At 37.9% G+C, this 19,370-nt stretch overlaps 1 protein-coding gene across 4 annotated transcripts in view; it reads left to right on the top strand.

Annotated features, from left to right (window-relative positions):
• SLC17A2 (solute carrier family 17 member 2) overlaps window positions 1-19,370 on the top strand; it is a 74,002-nt gene that overhangs the window by 49,567 nt on the left and 5,065 nt on the right. The window contains exons 1-6 of one of the 4 annotated variants that reach the window (XM_074348208.1): window positions 7,937-8,168; window positions 12,996-13,106; window positions 14,374-14,585; window positions 16,466-16,699; window positions 16,785-16,872; window positions 18,881-18,967. In XM_074348208.1, coding sequence (XP_074204309.1) covers window positions 13,079-13,106; window positions 14,374-14,585; window positions 16,466-16,699; window positions 16,785-16,872; window positions 18,881-18,967 — 649 coding nt within the window. In that variant the 5' untranslated portion in view covers window positions 7,937-8,168; window positions 12,996-13,078. Of the gene's footprint in view, window positions 1-7,936; window positions 8,169-8,274; window positions 8,435-12,995; window positions 13,107-14,373; window positions 14,586-16,465; window positions 16,700-16,784; window positions 16,873-18,880; window positions 18,968-19,370 lie in introns of those variants that run through there. The other 3 variants (XM_010974215.3, XM_074348207.1, XM_045509640.2) reach the window with 3 other exon arrangements.

Below are 19,370 nucleotides of genomic sequence, written 5' to 3'. Positions count from 1 at the left end.
ATAACAGCTCAAAATAAGACCCTGCCACATGTGTAAGAGGTATTTATGATAAGGGCACAATAAATGCTTGCTTAAGAAATAAACATTTGCAGTGAACCAAGGGAGCCAGGACGAAGGCTGAGGACACAGGCCGGAGAAGTTAAATTTGGATTCTGAGAGCTGCCTGGGGCCAACTGGGAGCCTCTAGCTCAGTGGATCAGGTACTGACCCGCAGAGGGAGCCCGGGAGGAATTAGGTGCAGCCACAGTTCTGCTGGTCCAGCAGCTCAGGCTGGAGGCAAAATTGTGAAACAAGTTCCTCTCTTCCCACCCAAATAGGAGTCTATCTTCAGCACTGCATCCTCCTGGGGGCTCAAGGAACCCTCTGCCATTTTGCCTCCAGGTGACTCATGTCACCCAGAAACATCCTGTGGTGGCAGGTCCCGCACACAATGCAGGACAGATCTACTCCAGAGGCAACCAGGACACAGACAGAAGAGAAAGAACGAGCACCCAGTCCCTGATCTGAGGGTGATGCTATACAGATTCCCAGGGATTTCACTGTTGTGGATGTGACCCTGGACACAGGCACAGCTCATCTCAAATTTGTCCTGTCAAAGGATCAGGAAAAGGAGGCTAATGAATGCCCAAAAGAAAACAAGCTGCTGCTACCAGCAAGGAACTATAGCGAGTGTGTGTTGTGGGGAGTGTGGTAGGGTGTGCTGGATGTAGAGTGTGATATATGGTTTGTGTTTGTGTAAGATGTGTGATAGGGTGTGTCTGTGGTGTGTGTGTCTGTTGGTGGTGGTAGGCAAGTTAGCATGGCAAACAGGACCGGAAAATACCAGAATCCATGGTGGCTACTGCTTTCCCAGAGAGCTGTTTCTCTCCCACCCGTAGGATATATTAATGATTTGGACGGGGAGAAAATTGAAAATGAAAGAGAACTAGGCTTCTAGGAAGGAGGGCTTAACAGAGGTTTGATAAGAGCACACTACAAACGTGATCTTGAGGACAAACTTTTCAGATGATCAAAGGGAAGAGAAGGGCAGAGGTGGAAATCGTTTTCAATCTTGTATAGGGTCTCTTGTTGCAGTGTTTTATGGGTTTGTTGGGGTTTTTTTTGCCTTTAAAAATTACTGTATTTTGCATGAATTATTAGGATAAGCTCTTTTCCAGGAAAATACCATACAACATCTGTCGATTCTGCTTCCATCTTTCTTTCACGTTTTATACAAGCTACAGAAGGGACACATTATTGAAAGTAAACATATTTTACATGGCTTCTTGGTGGCTTATCTGTTTACATGTTCACCAATAGATGGCACTCTTGCATTTTTGGTGGCTTATGTCCCTATGGCTTTGCCTTTATGAAAGCATAACTACTTCTTTGACCAATATTAAAGAAACGTAAGTGTAATCTGGTTCTTACGAATGATTTTAAATGATTCATGCTAACAATGGCAATTATATCCTAACAGTCATTTTTTTTTAAGTATTCATTTATTCACACAACAAGCGAGTACTTATTGAACATCTTCTTTACAGCAAAATACTAGGCTAGACCCTAGGGATACAACAACTAAAAAAATAATTTATTCCCTTTAAAGTTTCCCAGAAAGTTAAACTATTTTTAAAAAATTAATTATATTCTAAGTGTTGTAACAAAGTAAGAAAAAATGTTAAGGCTGACAAAGGAAATAAAATAAACATGCAACTCCCGGCGGAAGCCGGATACTTCTTACAGAGGCGATAACCTCTGAGCCATGTTCTGAAGAAGAGGTAGAAGTTCACTAGGGGAAGAAGGGAGTCCAGGAATGACAGACTCTTGTAAAAAGATCAAAGGTCATTAAAAAATAGTCCATAGTAGATAAACACAGTGAAGTTTCAGGACCAAGAACATACATAGTTCCTGTATTGCATTTATTACTTTTAGAATCTTTATGTTACTATTTTGGGTGTAGAAACCTTATTGCCATATAGATTCCTTTATCCTTCCTCATCTATGTTGTCTTTGTCTTTTGCATTACATCTGCATGTATGGATAATCTCATCAAACAATGTTACAAACTTTGTTTCCAATGTCAAACAAATTTTAAGGAACTAAAGAGGAGAATTGTCTACTATTTTACCTAGGAATTTACTATTTTTGTTGCTCTTTCTTCATTCCTGGTGTCCAGGTTTCCTTCTGGTGTCAGTTCCCTCTGTCTGAGGAACTTTAGCAATTCTTTTAGAGCAAGTTTGCTGACTGTGAAGTCCTAGTTTTTCTTCACCAGATAAAGTCTTTATTTCACCTTCATTCCTAAAGGATATATTTACTGGATATGGAATTCTGCATTGACAATTCTTTTCTTTCAGCACTTGAAAAATATTGAGTGACTCCTTTCTGGCTTCTATGCTTTCTGATAAAAATATGTAGTCTTTCAAATCATTATTGCCTTCTAAGTTTTCCTCTGGCAGACTTCAAGATTATTTCTTGGTTTTTAGCTTACAGTAGTTTGATTATGGGCATGGATTTCTTTGGTTTTATCCTATTTGGAGTTTTCTGATCTTCTTGAGCCTATACATTAATGCCTTTCAGTGTATTTGAGATGTTTTCAACCAATATTTCTTCAACTATTTTATTTCTGCACTGTTCAACTTTTTGTCTTCTGAGACTCTGATGACGCTAATGTCAGAACTTTTCAAGAGTGTTCCCAAACCGCCCCAAGTCTCTGCCCATTTTAAAAAAAAAAACAAAAAAAAAAACCTTTCTCTCTAGTTCAGATTGAACTTGAGGGTAGATCAGCACAAACTATTCACTGACTCTTTCCTCCATCATCTGCATTCTGCCGTTGAGCCAATCAGTGAGTTTTTGGGGGGAGAGGCGGTATTGTATTTTTCAGTTCCAAAGTTTCCATTTGGTCCTTCTTTACATCTTCTGTTTCTTTGCTAGAAGAAATTTTTTCCAGTTATTTCAAGACGATTTGCAATTGTTTGCTGGAGCATTTTTAAAATAGCTGCTTTAAGTCTTGCCAGAAAATTCTAACATCTGTGTCATTTAAATATTGGCATCTGTTGATTGCCCTTTCCCCTGTGAAACATTGCCATTTTTCTGATTCTTCATATGCTTGGTACGTTTGGTTTGTATCCTGGCCATTTTGAATATTATCTTATGAAGCCCTGGTTATTATTTAAATCCTATTGGAAATGTCAATATTTTTGCCTTAGTAAAACAATCAACTTAGATTCACGCTGTATGTTCCCATCAGCTTTCTGTGGGCCAGTTCAGTTTTCAAGGCTTTTGCAGTGCTGTTCAGATTTGCCTCACATGTGTGCCACCCAGTGGTCAGTCAGGGTCCTTGTTGGTAATATAACCATAGTTCATTTCTCAATTCTGTAGTATGCTGTTTAAGGTCAGATCCATGCACACACTGCCCGGAGTTCACGAACAATCTCATAAGATTGCTTTCCCAGGCCACTCCTGCTTCATCTCCCTGGCACTTTCCATTTCTTGAGGCTCCCCTTTGAGACTCTCTTTGGCTGGAAAGCTGGGACTTTATTTACTGCGCTCTGCTGCTTTCCTCCTGTGACTGCACCTTTTTCTGGGAACACAGAAAGAAAAAAGAAATGGACACTCACTACATCATTCTGAGACCACAGCTTCCCTGACATGAGATGAAGTTTCACCTCACTTAGAGTTTTGGCTATGGGATTGCTTGAGGGCTAGGGTGGGAGAGAACAGAGAAAAGAAAAAGTTATATGGATCACCCCCTCTCTTTTTGAGTGCTAGAAGACCCCTTTCCCATTCCTTGAGCCAGAACTTGAGGGCTTCTTCTGGATTTGTCTGTGTGCCCCTGTGCTCACTTCTGGGTAAGACCTGGAATGGTTTTAGAACATGAATTTTAAAACTCAGATAAAAGTAACACAAACCATTTTAGAGAGTACAAGGTAAGTGCTGTGGGGGAGAGTGAGGGAAGAGAAGAGAGAGACTGAGAAAGAAAGATAAGTAAAAACATTGAAATTTGGTTTACACACCACAATTTCAAATTTTATGAATAGAAACCTAAAAGACAGCAATTAAACTCAACAAATGGGATATGAATTTGGTCTAAAAGAAAATAATTTTAAAGTTGGACAAATATAACTATGTTCAGACTGTTCAAGAAAATAAATGAAGGATTAACTTCTACCTAAAATCACCAAGAAATTATGAAACTGAAATAAGCAGAAATTAAACAAGAAAAGTTGACTTAAAAAAAAAAATCCCAAAGCAGCAGCATTCCAATCCTTTTTTTTTGGGGTGGGGTCGGGGGGTATTTATTTATTTATTTATTTATATGGAGATACTGGGGATTGAACCCAGGACCTTGTGCATGCTAAGCACACACTCTACCACTGAGTTATACCTTCCCCCCAAAAGTTGATTATTTTTAATATTTAGAAATCCTAGGGGAAATATGGACATTGAAAGAAACTTTATTGCTAAATAAATTTTTGACAAAATATTACTCCTGGAATGAATTATAGACTAAATACAATGGAAGAAAGTATAAGAGCATTTCTTTCCACACAAAGTAGCAACAGGTGGACAGCATGGGGATCAGCACCACCTGGAAGCTTGATATGAATGCTAAACCTCAGGCCCACCCCAGACCTACTGAGCTATGTAGCACTTTAATACTTTCCCCAGGTAATTCACATGCACATTAAATTTAAGAAGTGCTATTTTAGGGTAGTGGAAGAAAAATTTGAGTGATTTGCTGAGAACACAGGACAGAAAGACAAAGAAAAACATACATACATAAATGTATGTGCGTGTACATACACATATAGACAAATATGTACATATGTGTATTCACAAATATGTGCATATGAATATACACACATATTTCTATCTGCATAGCCTGTAACTGTTAATTTTTGGTAGTCACCTTTTCATTTAGTTTTAGAGGTTCTTTTTTTGTTTTTTCCAGCATCTCACTAGTTACCCAAACCAGATAACCAGTTTACAGCCAGATTTGGCTCATAGACTATCATATATATATATATATATAAATATTTCTTGGGTAAATAAATTATAAATTGGGTAAATATATAAAATATTTAGAAAAATGGATCTCTTTCTGTGTACTCTGCATCTGTTTTACTCATTTAAAATTATATGACATACAAAAGCACCTGAATCAAACAGTATAGATGCAATTCATTCTTTTAAACTGCTAGTTAATTTTCTATGATAAGGCTGCATCGTAATGTACTCAGTCCCAATGATGAGCATTTAGGCTGTTTCCAGTGTGTCCTTCCATTTTCCTTCTAGTTGGATTTTTACTGAATGTGTCTATTAATTCAGGAAGGATCAATATTTGTATGATATTAAGTTCTCCACCCAATAATATAGTATATAGTTCCATTTAGCCAGATCTTGTTTTATGTCCTTTAACAAAATTTTATTGTTTTCTTTTAAGTCATACTTTTCTTATTCAAGTAATGCCTAAAAGTTCTATAGTTATTCTTACTAGAGAACATTAAAAACTTCTTTCAATTGCCATTCTTGGCTGGTTATTTCTACTATTGAGAAAAACAATTGATTTTTTTTAACGTTTGCCATGTTTCCAGTCTGTTGACCAAATTTCCTTCATGCCTTTATACTTTAATCCCCAGTTGTGTTGAACAATTCTAATTCCCCACGCCATGCCACTATGGCCTCACTCTTTCTGGAAGTTCCTTCCCCTATATTACAGACTCTTTCACACCATTCGTGAAGACTGACCACAACCCTGCCTTCTCCAGGAAGCCTTCCTCTGACACCCCTGTGTTGAAAGGGGTCCTTATTTTTTCTCTCCTCCTACCCTGTGCATGCTTGTATTTTTTGTCTTTATTCTTTCTGTCCTAGTTGTCTGTCTTTGCATATATCCTCACTCAGTGGACTCTGAACTCTGTGGAGTCATGGGCTTAAGTCAGGTCTTAAACAAATTGATATTCTCAGAAGTTAGCACCATGTCTGGAACATAGGAAATTCTCAAAAAAGAGGGTGGAATTGAACTGCTCTGATTGGAAACAGCTATTAATGCCAGGCCAAAGAGACCTAATATTTTAGGACTCTCTAATCTTTTCTGTTACATTACTCTTGATATTTATAAACAGATTATAGATATTTACTGTTTCTGTATATAGTTCAGTGGGTTGATTTAATACTTTGCTATGTGAAAATCATGGTGTGGGATGGGGTAAGGGGTTTGGACCAGCTACAGAAATCTTGATTCTTAATGGCAAGTATGACTCAAGAATTCATCCGTTCAGTAAACTAATGTTTATTGAACATATACTCTAGGCCAGATACTGTTGAAAGAGCTGTGGATAAAGCAGTTCTTGAAATACACAAGATTCCTTTGGGAGCTTGCAAAATCCAACTATAGGATTACACTATTTAAACAACATAATCAGCCTGAAGAATATAGTTTGAATCTTACTTCTGGCATTGGGCGCTGTTGACCGTTCTTTCCATGTCATATGTAGTCCTATTTGGGGGATCCAGTCTCAGCTACTTTTTCTATCAAGGCTGTTGCCAAATCGTTCCCTATCTTTGCACAAATCAGAAAATGTCACCTCTTCGTCTGGGCAGACTAGGCAAAACAAAGTTCTCTTGTTCTCTTTTTAGCTACTTTCATTGGCTGACCAGGTACAGAATGACTCTACAATAAGTCAATAAGCAGAATTTTCAGTTACAAGAAGGAAGGAACAGTTGTTTCCATTCTCCATGCTACTTCTCCACTCTTCAAAAGTGGATGGTGGTAGGCTGAATAATGCTGCCTGAAGATTTCCATTTCCAGTCCTAATCCCTGGAAACTGAAAACGTGTTACCTTGTGTGGGAAAAAAAGGACTTTGCATATGTGATCAAGTTAAGAATTTTGAGGCATGAAGACTAGCCTGGATTTCAGACATGAGCCCAATATAATTGCAAGTGTCTTTATAAAGAGGGAGAAAGGAGGGTCAGAGTTGGAAAGATCTAAAGATACTATGCTGCTGCCTTTAAAGATGGAGGAAGTGGTTATGAGCCAAGGAAGGCAGGTGACCTCTAGAAACTAGAAAAGGTAAGAAATTAGATTCTCCCCTAGAGCCTCCAGGGAGAGTGTGGCCCTGCTGACATTTTGATTTCTGGCCCAATGAAACCCATTTTAGACTTCTAACCTTCAGAACTGTAAGAATAAACATGTTGTTTTAAGTCATAAGTTTTTGTTAATTTATAACAGCAAGAATAGAACACTAATACAGAGATGTTGACTCCAGTAGGCTCCTTGAAGGAGTGTGGCAAGGCTAACTGGGACAGGGAAACTCAACTAAGGTAGTTTGAAGCTAATAAAAGCAGGGAGGGAAGGCCTTCAGCTCCTTTTATAAGGGCTGAGATTCAGACTGGGATGGCTCAGTAGCAACCACAGTCTGAAATTCAAGAAGCACAAAAAAACACAAGTCCAAATATCAGGAGTCAAGCAGAGACTGGATTAGAAAGAGCACAGATAAGAAGCAGGAAGAAAGGTTACAAGGTAGCCTCATGGGAAGATGTCAGAGTAACCAAAGTTCACATTTATGAAGCAGTGGCACCAAATGCTTAATGAAAGTCTGATTTAACAGAACCCTTTAATGGGAACATGTCATTTGCTGAGGATCTCAATATACTCATACTACAGGTGAGCATGTGTATTTCATTTAATTTGCCCAATAACCCCATGAGTTAAGCATTGTAAGTAACCCTTGCTTTATTAAAGTAGAAACCAATTCAAAGAAGTTAAGTGACTTGTTCAAGGCCACAGAAAACACTGGGAGGTGAGGGTGGGGTGACTTCATCTCTGCAGTCCCAGGAGCCTGCCTCTTTCTTTCACACCGTGCCGCCTTCCTTTCAGGAAAAAGGCTTGTTGACTTTTTCATCTGTATGTGGAGGTCAAAGCAGAAAAAACACGGTGTCATCTTTTGAGATACTCATTCTACCTGTGAGAACTTGAAAATGAAGTTAAAAATTAAGCAGCGAAGCCAAACCTGGTCTCTCTGCTCTGAGAATGTAGGACTAAACCTGATGCAGTCTGCCTGCCATGTGACTCATTATTTATCTTTGTGAAATTGTGGAATTATGTGAACGGGAAGAAGAGATGAAAACTTCTTTCTTCAAGGTAGCCTAATAGTTTAAGGCTTACAACTCTAGTTTAATGGTGAAGGTAAGTGCATTTCTTCTTTTTGGGTCGGAGGATAATTACTAATCAACCAATGATCCGTTAAAGGGAGGGAACAGTTTGAAGGGAAGTCAGAGGAAAAACATTATTAGAAGCCTAAGGCTCTCCATCTGAGAATGGTTTCTGATTCCAAAACAAAGAAGACACTTTCTAAAAATGGCAATCGATTCAGTCAAGATTTGAAAGCAAGGCTTGAGAGGACACCAGTGCCAATGGACTCTGTGGACATTGGTCACCTCTTCAAGGATTCTGTGAGTCTTAACTGTGACACCTTGATGAGTTGGGCAGGCTGTGGAGTTGACTGTAGAATAAAAGACTGGATCAGAACTAACAAGATTTGAGATTGGGGACTGTGACTAATGAGTCTTTCCAGATTTCTGTATATGGTTGAAATTGTCTCTCAAGAAGAGGAGAATAAGAACAAAATTGTGAATAAGATTGAAGGCAAGACCAAAATGAACTTATTTACAAAACAAAAATATACTCACAGACATAGAAAACAAGATTATTGTTCCCAGGGGGTAAAGAGGGTGGGGAGGGATAAATTGGGAGTTCAAGATTAGCAAATACTAACTACTATATATAAATAGACATACTGTGTAGCACAGGGAACTATATTCAACATCTTGTAGTAACCTATAATGAAAAAGAATATGAAAAGGAATATATGAATGTACATGTATGACTGAAACATTAAGCTGTACGTAAGAAATTGACACAACTTTGTAAACTGACTATCCTTCAATAACAAAATTTTTTTAAAAGATGGAAGGCAAGGAAACTTGTACACTTGTAGAGATCACCTGGTTTATTGCCCTCCTTGAACAGCTGAGAAAAGATGCCAGAGAGACAGTGGTTACTTCCTATTAGTGCTATGATGGGAAGCCCTACAGGAAAAGACCTAATGAAAGTGCCTTCTCCCAACCTGCCCAGGGGAAAAAAAATCTCAATTCCACAGCACAGATGGACTCCTACTGGCCTGAAAGATATAGCCTGAGGTTGTTGCTTGGAGGAAAGTTGCACAGGCACACCTGTGGATCTCCTAATGAGTGGAGCTGTGAGTCCCCTGTGAGCAGTGCCCAAGTTGCACTTGAATTTTGGCATAACCCTGCCTTCTAGGATTCCCCACTATTGGTGCTCAGTACCCGTTTTCTTTTTTTTTCATGATTAAGTTCATGTAAATTGACAGCATGATGTAAATGATCTACTAGAATAACCAACTTTACTCCAGAACTCCCAATCTTTCAAAAAAGTAAACAGGTGTTAAAAGGGGCCTCAGTTTTACAAACATGAAAGAAATTACTTCTTCCCATGTTCTTCAGTGTTTATAGCATCGGAGAGGCATCCCTTTCTCATTCATCTTCTGGATTCTAGTCCAGAAGAACTCACTTTTAAAAGGAAATGTTAAAACCAATTTAACAAACAATCAAAAGAATATTTTTAGAAAGTTATTTCATTTGCTGTAAACCTGTGTTTATTAATTTGAGAGGCTCAAGTGCCAATCTTGTGACTATTATTATTGTTGTTGTTAATAACATTTTACGGTGTATAATATTTTACATTGAGGAGGCATGTCTCACACCTTTGTTTTTGCTCACAACAGTCCTGTGAAGTAATATTATTCCCATTTTTCCTATGAGACAGTTAAAATTCTGGGATCTTATGAAATCTGTTCTGCTTTACTCAGATTGTGAATAACGGAGAACTTGGTCCTTGGATACCCTTTGAACCACAGGTTCATGCTCTTTCCACCACATGTAACATTTACTCTGAGTAAACTGGGACACTCGGCTAACAGAGGTGTTGCAAGACAGGATTAATATTAGGGGACATCTAAGAGCAATAGAAAGCCCATTATAACAAAATAGTTCTAGACTAAAAATAATAGGAAAAATACTCTTTTGCTTATGCATAAATTATACTGTCTACATTATTCATTTTATAACAAATTCAACTCTATTTTGCATCATAAAATTATTTTTTTAACGTAGAATTTTCCTTTAACTTAATTTAATTTTTCTTTGTCTACTTACAGGTTTGACACTAGGGTTCACTACTTTTTAGAACCGTCACTCTAGAGTAGGAAGGTCCTTGACAATGTTTACAATTGGTCTAAGACTCATTCCACTGTCTCCAAGTGCTTATCAATTATTGCAGTCCTTAGACTCCATACTTTCATATGCTTCTGTGATTATCTTAGAAAAATAGTTTCCATTACTATGTCATAGAAGGACCCACATTTAGAATGGTCTGGGATGTCTGCCTGATTTCCGTATTTGTCTCATGCACAGGAAACAGGGAAATTAACAACTGAAATTAGCTAGTGAGGCAAAATTCAAAGTAGCATTTGAAACCATAAAAACTAAGGTAGGGATGGCATCAGATGGAATGGGAAAGACAAATGAAGTGAGGGGCTTATGATGTCATTCCACTAACAAAAAAAGCAAGAGAGAGTAGTCTTTTTTAATTTTGTTAATATTCAAAGCTCAACTGGAGAGTATTTTTATCATCAAATTTCCATCTAGTATGAATGATTAAAATTTAATTTAAGATCATAGATAAGCAACAAGGATATTACTGTAAAGTGCAGGGAATTAGAGCCATTATTTTGTAATAAGCTATATTGAAGTATAATCTGCAAAAATATTGAATCACTATGTTGTACACCTGAAACTAATATATGTAAGTCAACTGTACTTCAATTTAAAAATTAATTTAAAATTATATAAATTCCTGTATAGAATACCTCAAAATGAAATTACCCTACGGTGCTTTAAGTTTGTGCTTAAAATATGAACATAAAGGGGAAGCAGTACTAACAGACAGAAAAAAGCAGCAGTCTGGTATCAGAGACCTGGTGCTGGCTCAGTAAACTCTGTGGCTTGGAGCAACTTTTCAAACTTTCTGCGCACCAGTTTTCTCATCAATAAAATGAACAGTTAGGCCAGAGGGTCTCTGAGTCTCTTTCAGCTCTAGGATTAGTGTTTATAAGTTTTGCTGGACAGATAGATGGGTAGGAAGGCTTTTAGTGGAATATAGGTACTTGTAGATGCATGCACAGTGAAAAAGTTGTCTTCAGCCAAGTCTTGGGATCTTACATAACAAGGGAGATCAAATAGAAAATGGTCCAAACTCTGGGTCAACTAGGTGTCCACTCCAGTCTCTTTAGCCAGAACCTGACTGTAGAGCCCTGAACTGAATTCCTGGCTGCACCCAGCTGTTAGCAAGAGTGGAAAACCTTCCAAAACAGAGCAAAATCCAACCTGGTGCTGACTTTCTCTTGTTAGCAGTGGGCATCTATTTAGGTCCACTGTAGTTTTTTTTAAAAAGTAAGTTTCAAAACTTAGCTGGAGTGAACTTGTTCTCAGAATTCCAGAGACATTTGGCAGGGAGAAAACTATGCTGACCATGTAAATGAAGCCTAATTGTTGTTCTTTCAACAACAGTTAGCTTCTTCTGTGTGTAAAGTGAGTAACTACAAATTGTTAAAAGAATCATGTGGTTAATACGGAAAATCATAAGAAGTAATGTGGCCACCGAGTGTTCTATAATTCAGAAATAGCCGTTGCGGCTCTTGTGTGAATCTGGTTCTCCCTTCTTGGGTGTGCGTGTATCAGCACAGGCACGGTGCCTGCTTTGTACATTACAGTACTGGCATTTCCTCAGTATTATTCAACATCTCTGAAAACATTATTTTAATAAAGCCCATCATAAGAATTTATTAAATCTGACTCACCAAACCCTTACAGTTAAGTTAATTTGTCTCTAATATGCTGTAATAACTAATACTGCAAAGAATTTTTTTTGGACAAAATCCTTCAACTGTCTCTTTCATCATGATTCTCCATCCTAAGATCACAGATGATGATCGTTCTTAAGGGTGAAGATAAATCTTGCTAAATTTATGTGCAGAAAGAATGCAAAGCTTTGAATGATGCAATGTAAGCAAGATACGTGGGTTTGTGAAGTCACGGATGCTTTAGTTTAGGATGGCTGTGAAACTGACAATATTCTTAGGATAAGGATTGTTCCTAAAATAAATAAATGTATGTATCCCCCAAAGGGCATTTGATTGATGTACAGATATCAAATTAAACATGTCCTTTTGAGGTCATGAATTCTCTTCACTTGACAAGTAGCTGGATTTATTCATAATTGTAGTAGAAAGCACCCATTCAGTATGATTTTACTGGTGATTTGAAGAACTTTTTAGTCCAATAAAGTGTCCAAATTGTGTTAGCAAAGGCAAGAATAAACATTTTTAATCATTAAATGTTACAGTAATACACACACACACACGCACACGTGTTACGCAGTGCTGTTCTTCATGTTGAAAGAAGTCACCATGCAACATTGTTCTGGTTCTACAGAAGGAACAGAAACATGGTCAGAATGAAAGACAGGGCTGTTTTGGAACTTCCCTCCTCAGCTCTTGAGCTTAATTTAACTTTCCTATCTACTGACCTGTATCAAGCTGTAATATTCCTTACCTTTGCATGGTGTTCTGTGGTTTGCAATTTTCTCGTTCAATTCTACTACTCAGAAAGGAGACATTTTTAATGAACAGACAACAAAATGGATAGTTAGAGAATCAAAATGACTAGCTCTAAGTCACTTAGCTGGGACTGACTTAGTGCCAGATTTTCTTATAAAAATCTAGCCCTCCATAAGCATAGCAATAAAGAATTGTACTGCCAAATGTAAGTCATACAGCTGTGTTGGATCAAAACTCTCATTGATGCTGAGAGAGTTCAACATTAACAAGAGAAAATTATTTGGGTGTCATGTTTTGGTTGTTGTTCTTCTCCATAGATAAAAGCCTGTCGTGGTAACAGAGATTCAGGGCGGAGGGAATCTGCACTGCAAAGTGTGGTACCATTTCCCAGAAGAGCCAAATGGATGAGCAACCTTCTATCAGGAAAGGTAAGGCTATGTCTCTTATTTGCAGGCTCCCTTATGGAAGAGTGGAAACTTATTTCCAGTCTTCTTCACACATTTTGCTCTCCTCTCCTTCTCCTTTTTCTATCAAGTCTCCCTGTTGTAGAGATTCTCTCAGTGTAACATGGGACCAGCTCCAGCCCTGCATCCTGTTACCTGTTGTTTTTTCCTTAGGGAGCCCCACTGAGTTATCTATGAGAAATTAAGTCAAATGATCAATAAATCCTGAGACATAAGGAATGGAATGAGTCCTGCGAAAGTCATTTTAAAGAAACCCCTAGCCTATGTATGAGTTCTTGCTATAATATCTTTGCTATGTAGCTGGTTATTTCCCCTGAGCTTTGGAAACCCCCGGTAATAGGGAAATTATTATTTTGCAGGCAACCAGTCCCATCCCTGAGCCTATTTGGCCATTAAAAATTATTTCTTCCATTATATTTTTTACCTAGTTTTTCACAGCTTCTCTGTTTCTCTTTAGTCCCCAGTTCTTCCAAATATATCAAAAAATTTAATATATCAGTCACATGGGACTCCTTTCGATATTGACCCATTGTCCCACTTCGTGGGGACTTTAAAAAAAAAAATGTGCTGCTCTTGTAATAGAGTGACTACTCCTCCAGCACCATACCTACAAATAGTAAAAATGGTTCCCCATATTAAATTTTTCAAAATCTGAATATATATAATGGCAGAGCCTAGTGACACAGAACAAAAAAAATTTAGAAGTGAGCATTACACTAAGGAGGTAGTGGATGTGCTCACTTAGGCACTAACTTTCACGTACTTTAAAAGAAAATCCTTAGATGTTTGATTAGCTTAATTCAAAGACAGCTCTCTAAGTATAAACTTCCAAGCTTTATGGTAAATGAATATGCAAAATAGATGGGACCACAGGCTTGCAGCTGGGAGACTGGGATTCTGTGACTAGCTCTTTCCCAAATTCGCCATTAACTTTGTTTTGGAACAATGTAACATAAATGCCTTCATTTACTGTTCCTTATATTTTCATCTTTTTCCCATATCCCTGAAAAAAAGGCCGTATTTGTTTTATTTATTTATTTATAAATTTATTGTCTTGAAGACAACTGAAGAATATGACAAAGGAGGGTTGTAGTCATGGCCATTTTGGTGAAAAAGAACAATGGGATTGTGTGAGATCATCTGAAGTTTTTTTCAGATTTAGCAGTGAGAGAAACGGAAAGAGGTGATCTCAGTCGGGATTCTCATTGCAGACATCTGTGTTGCTCTCCAGGTCCAGAGATCTGTTCATTACGCTATGGACTGGCTCTCATCATGCACTTCTCAAACTTCACCATGATAACTCAGCGTGTGAGTCTGAGCATTGCAATCATTGCTATGGTGAACAGCACTCAGCAGCCTGGTTTATTCAATGCCTCCACAGAAAGACCTCTTGAATTCACCTTCAATCACTCCAACAGATCCATCAAGGAATTTAATACAAGGGTAAGTACAATGGGGAACAGGGCGCTTTGTTGAGACGGAAAACTTTAATTGAAAGGAAGACTTGGATTATGCTTCTGTGGCATATAAGAGCATGAATTTTCAATGACAAACTGAAAAGGACTGGAATTGTTTTTCTTTGAGATATTTCTTACCTCTGTGAAATAGTCCTTCACTGAGATTATTATGATTACAAGGTTGGGGGGTACTATAGGAAAAAATTGTGAACACTTCTAGAAAGTAACAGATTACTGGGTATCTTCAATGAAAAGCTAGGCACTGTCTAAGCACACCCTTCTGCCTGATTCTATGCAGGTCTCTGCACCTTTTCATGGTCTTTGAGCCATTTTACAACTTTGGGAGTTCTATATAATAAATATTAATGCAAATGATTCTTGCTCATAGCTCTTCAAATGAATTTTGTCCTGTGAAAAATCAGTTGATACTCTTCTCCACTTGCCCCTCAGTTGATTAAGCAAGTTTTGCCATATATTTAAAATCTATTTCAGCATTTCTTCCTGCTTATAAATGTGTGGTTCTTTGAATTCTCCTTTGGGCCAGTTGTAACATTTTACCAATTCTCCCGTTAATCAATGAGTTAAATAAAATCTTTATCACATGATCATTTTGTATTTGTATAAGAATTATGGTTATACTCCATTTAAATTTTTTCCTTTAAACTATCACTTACGGTACATTTCTAAAGTCATCCTTATGTTTTATGATGTTGTTACCTTGGAGCCAGTTTGTTTATAATGACCTCTCTGCCTCCAGTCTTTCTTCTATCATTCATTCTATATATTCACACTCCTGTGCTCAAGAATTCAGGATACTTTCAATTTGCCAACTCCTCTGTTGACATGCTGAACTCCTCTGGAATCTGGGCGCACTTCTCAGCACACTCATATCTGCTATCAATGGCCCAGAGACAGTCTTTGCTCTGAGCAAATCAGAGTCCCAGTTCGTTTCTGATCACTGGGTCTCATTCCAAATGTTGCACCTCCACATTTGCTGTTTTCTTCAATAGGAACGAATTCATCCTATTTCTGTTTATACAAATCATAGTCATTCTCCAAAGAATGGTTCAAGTGCTTCTTCCTCTCTGTGACTTTCCCAAATTGTTCTTCCCTCTTTTCAAAGTCCCTGTTTTACTGCTATTCATCCTCAAACCCGAATTCTGACACAAATCATATATTTTACAGTATTTATAGTAATTTTAGGTGGATAAAATATTTCCTATTTTACTTTTTTTTTTTTGGCTCTTTACTTCAATTTATACCATGATGCCATGTATCTAGTGGGCTACCAAAAATTAGTATTGGGGTACATCAGAAGAAAAATGTGATCTTATTAATGTTTAATATGTGTTTTAGGAAGTCAGTCCTGCTAGGGCAGCCCATGACTCCTAAATTTGATTTTAGGGACTGATTTTGATAAGAGTTTAGTAAAGATGTGTTTTCCTTATTATTATTACTATTTTTTTGAAATGAGAGTCAGTATGTCACCCAAATTTTACCAGAATCAAAGCAGTTAAAGGACACTCTTTCACTATATTTCATTGAGATATGAACTCTCTCCCAGTGGCTCCTTTCATTTACATCTTCCTATCATCTATTTATGTAATCATTTCTTTCTCTCTTTTATTCTTCTTTTCCTCTCTTTTTTTTTTTTTTTTTTTTTTCTTTCTTTGAGAGGAGCAAATTAGGGATATAATTTGTTGTTTGGAAAAAGTGGAATACTTAAATTTGGTAAAAAAAAAAATACAGAAAAACCAAAATGATATTTTATTGGAGGGTCCCACCAACCCCAAGCAGCTCTGCCTATAAATTAGTTTTTCATGAAAGAACTTCTTAGCAAAGAATTTTCCCTTTTCTTTTTTCCAGGCCTCTGTGTATGAATGGAGTCCAGAGACTCAGGGTATCATCTTTAGCTCCATCAACTATGGGATAATACTGACTCTGATCCCAAGTGGCTATTTAGCGGGGATATTTGGTGCAAAACAGATGCTTGGTGCTGGCTTGCTGATCTCCTCCCTTCTCACCCTCTCTACACCATTGGCTGCCGACTTCGGAGTGATTTTGGTTATTGTGATTCGGACCATTCAGGGCATGGCCCAGGTATCCAGCCACTTTCTCATTCTGAGTAGGGTACAAGTTCCTGAATTCTATTAGAGATCAAAGGTCTTAATGATTTTCATTTCAGGGAATGGCATGGACAGGTCAGTTTACAATTTGGGCAAAATGGGCTCCACCACTTGAACGAAGCAAACTCACCAGCATTGCGGGATCAGGTAAGGATGTATGTATACATGAGTCACAACTTGGTAATCTGCTTCACCCTACCACATTTTTCCTTCTATGCATGAGATGGTTTGGAGGACAGAGGAAAAAGTGCTACAAAAAAATTCAACGATGTAAGTCACATAACCAATAAGAAAGATACATTTATGCTGTAAAGCCACCAAGATTCAGAAGCAGAAAAGACCATCATGAGCTAACCAGAAAAACATTGTAGGAAAGTTTAGAACTTTAAGAATTTGCATAAATGGAAAAAGATCAAATAAACTGTATAAACACCATTTTAGCAAAGATACACAAGTGAGAATTAAGGCTATCAGTGATAAGGAGCCAAATCAGGCTGGAAAGTAGACTTTAAAGAGCCCAAATTATAATGAGCTCTTTACTATTTTAGCTAATTTTCACAACAATCTTTAATATAAGTACTATTTTTAACTCTCATTTTATAAAGAAGGGAATTAAAGTAGACAGAGATAAAGTAAATTGCCCAGACACAAATAGCTAGGAGGGGGTAGAAGTGAGATTTGAGCCCAGGCAGTCTGGTCCCAGAGTGCACACTCTCAGTCCCCATGCTAGACTGTCCCTCTATCATGTGTGATCATACTAAAGGACTCCGCAACTTTGTCATTGCTACTTGCCCCAACTGATAGCACTGAGAGTGTCTACTTGAAGAACAGAATGAGGTTCATCAAGCCTCTGACTCCCAGATCTAATGCTCGGCTCCATCCTGTAGATGTCTTCTCTAAAGCAGACCTCCTGCATTCTGGTTCCTTCCATTGTGGTTGTCACCATCTCTTCTATGTACAGATGCTCTCAGCTGGTCTTCTCTCTCCTCTAGCTTTGTTTCCTTCATACTTCTCTTCCCATCAAAGCCACATTATCTTCTTAAAGCACAGATGGGGTATTTTTGCCAGTCTGCTTGGGAATCTTCATTGTGTTCCTCCATGATTACAGAAAAAGACTGACCTGCTTCCTGCATGGATATAAAGATGCTTTACCATTTGATCTCAACCTGCCTTTCCCCTCAGCAGCCCTCTGTAAGCAAGGCTCAGGTTGCACTGCCTACAATCTGCACTTAACTGCTCTCTGGCTCTATTTTTACTGACTCATTTGCCTGGAGGGTCTTCTGATCCCAGCTTCTTTTACCCAAATTCCATCTGTCCTACTGCTTAGCTCATGTAAGAAATCTGTTTATTTTATCATCTGTTTTAATTTTATCCTTATGTATACTTTTATAGAAACTTGTAGTTTTACTATCATATTTGTATTTCACATCCCCTCTTTTTCAAAATTCATATTGGGATCCATTGTAGGGGTCATAAAATCAATTTAGCAGGGTCAAAACCAGTATTTAAAAATAAGGGACTAGAAAAGAAACTATTGGAGTGAATTGCACATGGTAAGGCTCGGTATTGATCCATGAAACTTTTGCTTGAGAGGTGTGTGTGTGTGTGTGTGTGTGTGTGTGTGTATTTGTGTATATATTGTATTGCCATGTAAGATGTATTTCTTATTGTGGGTCTTTGTAAAATATGTTCAGACTCCAAAGTCTACATTGTATTACACTTATAATAGTGAATTTTGTTCGCACTTTTCTCTCCAACTGGACTGAAAGCTCCTTGAGGTCAAGAACTTTATCTTACTAATTTTTGTAAGAGTTTCCTTTTCTGTTGCCAGTCTCACATTGCTCCTGCCAGAATGTAACTCTAACTACAAGGAAATACTGGTAGGCTATGTCTGCAGAGTTTCTATGACAAACTATTTGGATTTGGTCACATAGGTGTTAAGGAGCCATTGAAGTGTCAGGGGACATCAATATCACTTATTAATTCTAATTACTTTATAGGACTTTACTGTGGGAGATCTGTGAGATGGAAGAAAAATGCTTATCACCCAGTAATTCTAAGTCTGCCACCTCCCTGTTGGGACAATGTCCAGGGAATCCACTCAGTCTCAGCCTTTGCTATTTTCCTAAGTGTTCTTTCTTCCTCTTCTTTTCAGGGGTAGCATTTGGGTCCTTCATCATCCTCTGTGTTGGGGGACTAATCTCACAGGCCTTGGGCTGGCCTTTTATCTTCTACATCTTTGGTGAGTTACTTTCTCTTAAATCTTAACACCTTCACTTCCCAGGCGTTTGTTTTGATGCTTCCATTACCTACTGCCCACATTCTTCCCATTTGAGAGAAAATGCTCTTTGTTAAATGGAAAATGAAGAATAACGCTGAGGATTAGTAGATTTCTTATTCTAGTCTAGGAGATGATGATGTGCATGGTTCTGATTTCTGAGAAATCAGGAGGACAGCCTTACCCTCTCAGGCATCTCCTATAGAATCTCTGCCACCACATCTGAAATCCCAGATCAAGTTGTTCTCTGTGGTTAAGATGTCATAGCTGGTGATGCACATTTTCAATGTGTCTTCATATTTTATTATGATTATTATTTCTGCCAAGATGCCTTTAATCTGTTCTCTACCAGGTGAATCTTACAAAG

This window comes from Camelus bactrianus, chromosome 20, assembly GCF_048773025.1.
Source record: "Camelus bactrianus isolate YW-2024 breed Bactrian camel chromosome 20, ASM4877302v1, whole genome shotgun sequence".
NCBI classification, from domain to species: domain Eukaryota; kingdom Metazoa; phylum Chordata; class Mammalia; order Artiodactyla; family Camelidae; genus Camelus; species Camelus bactrianus.
This window is presented reverse-complemented; position numbering and strand designations above follow the sequence as displayed.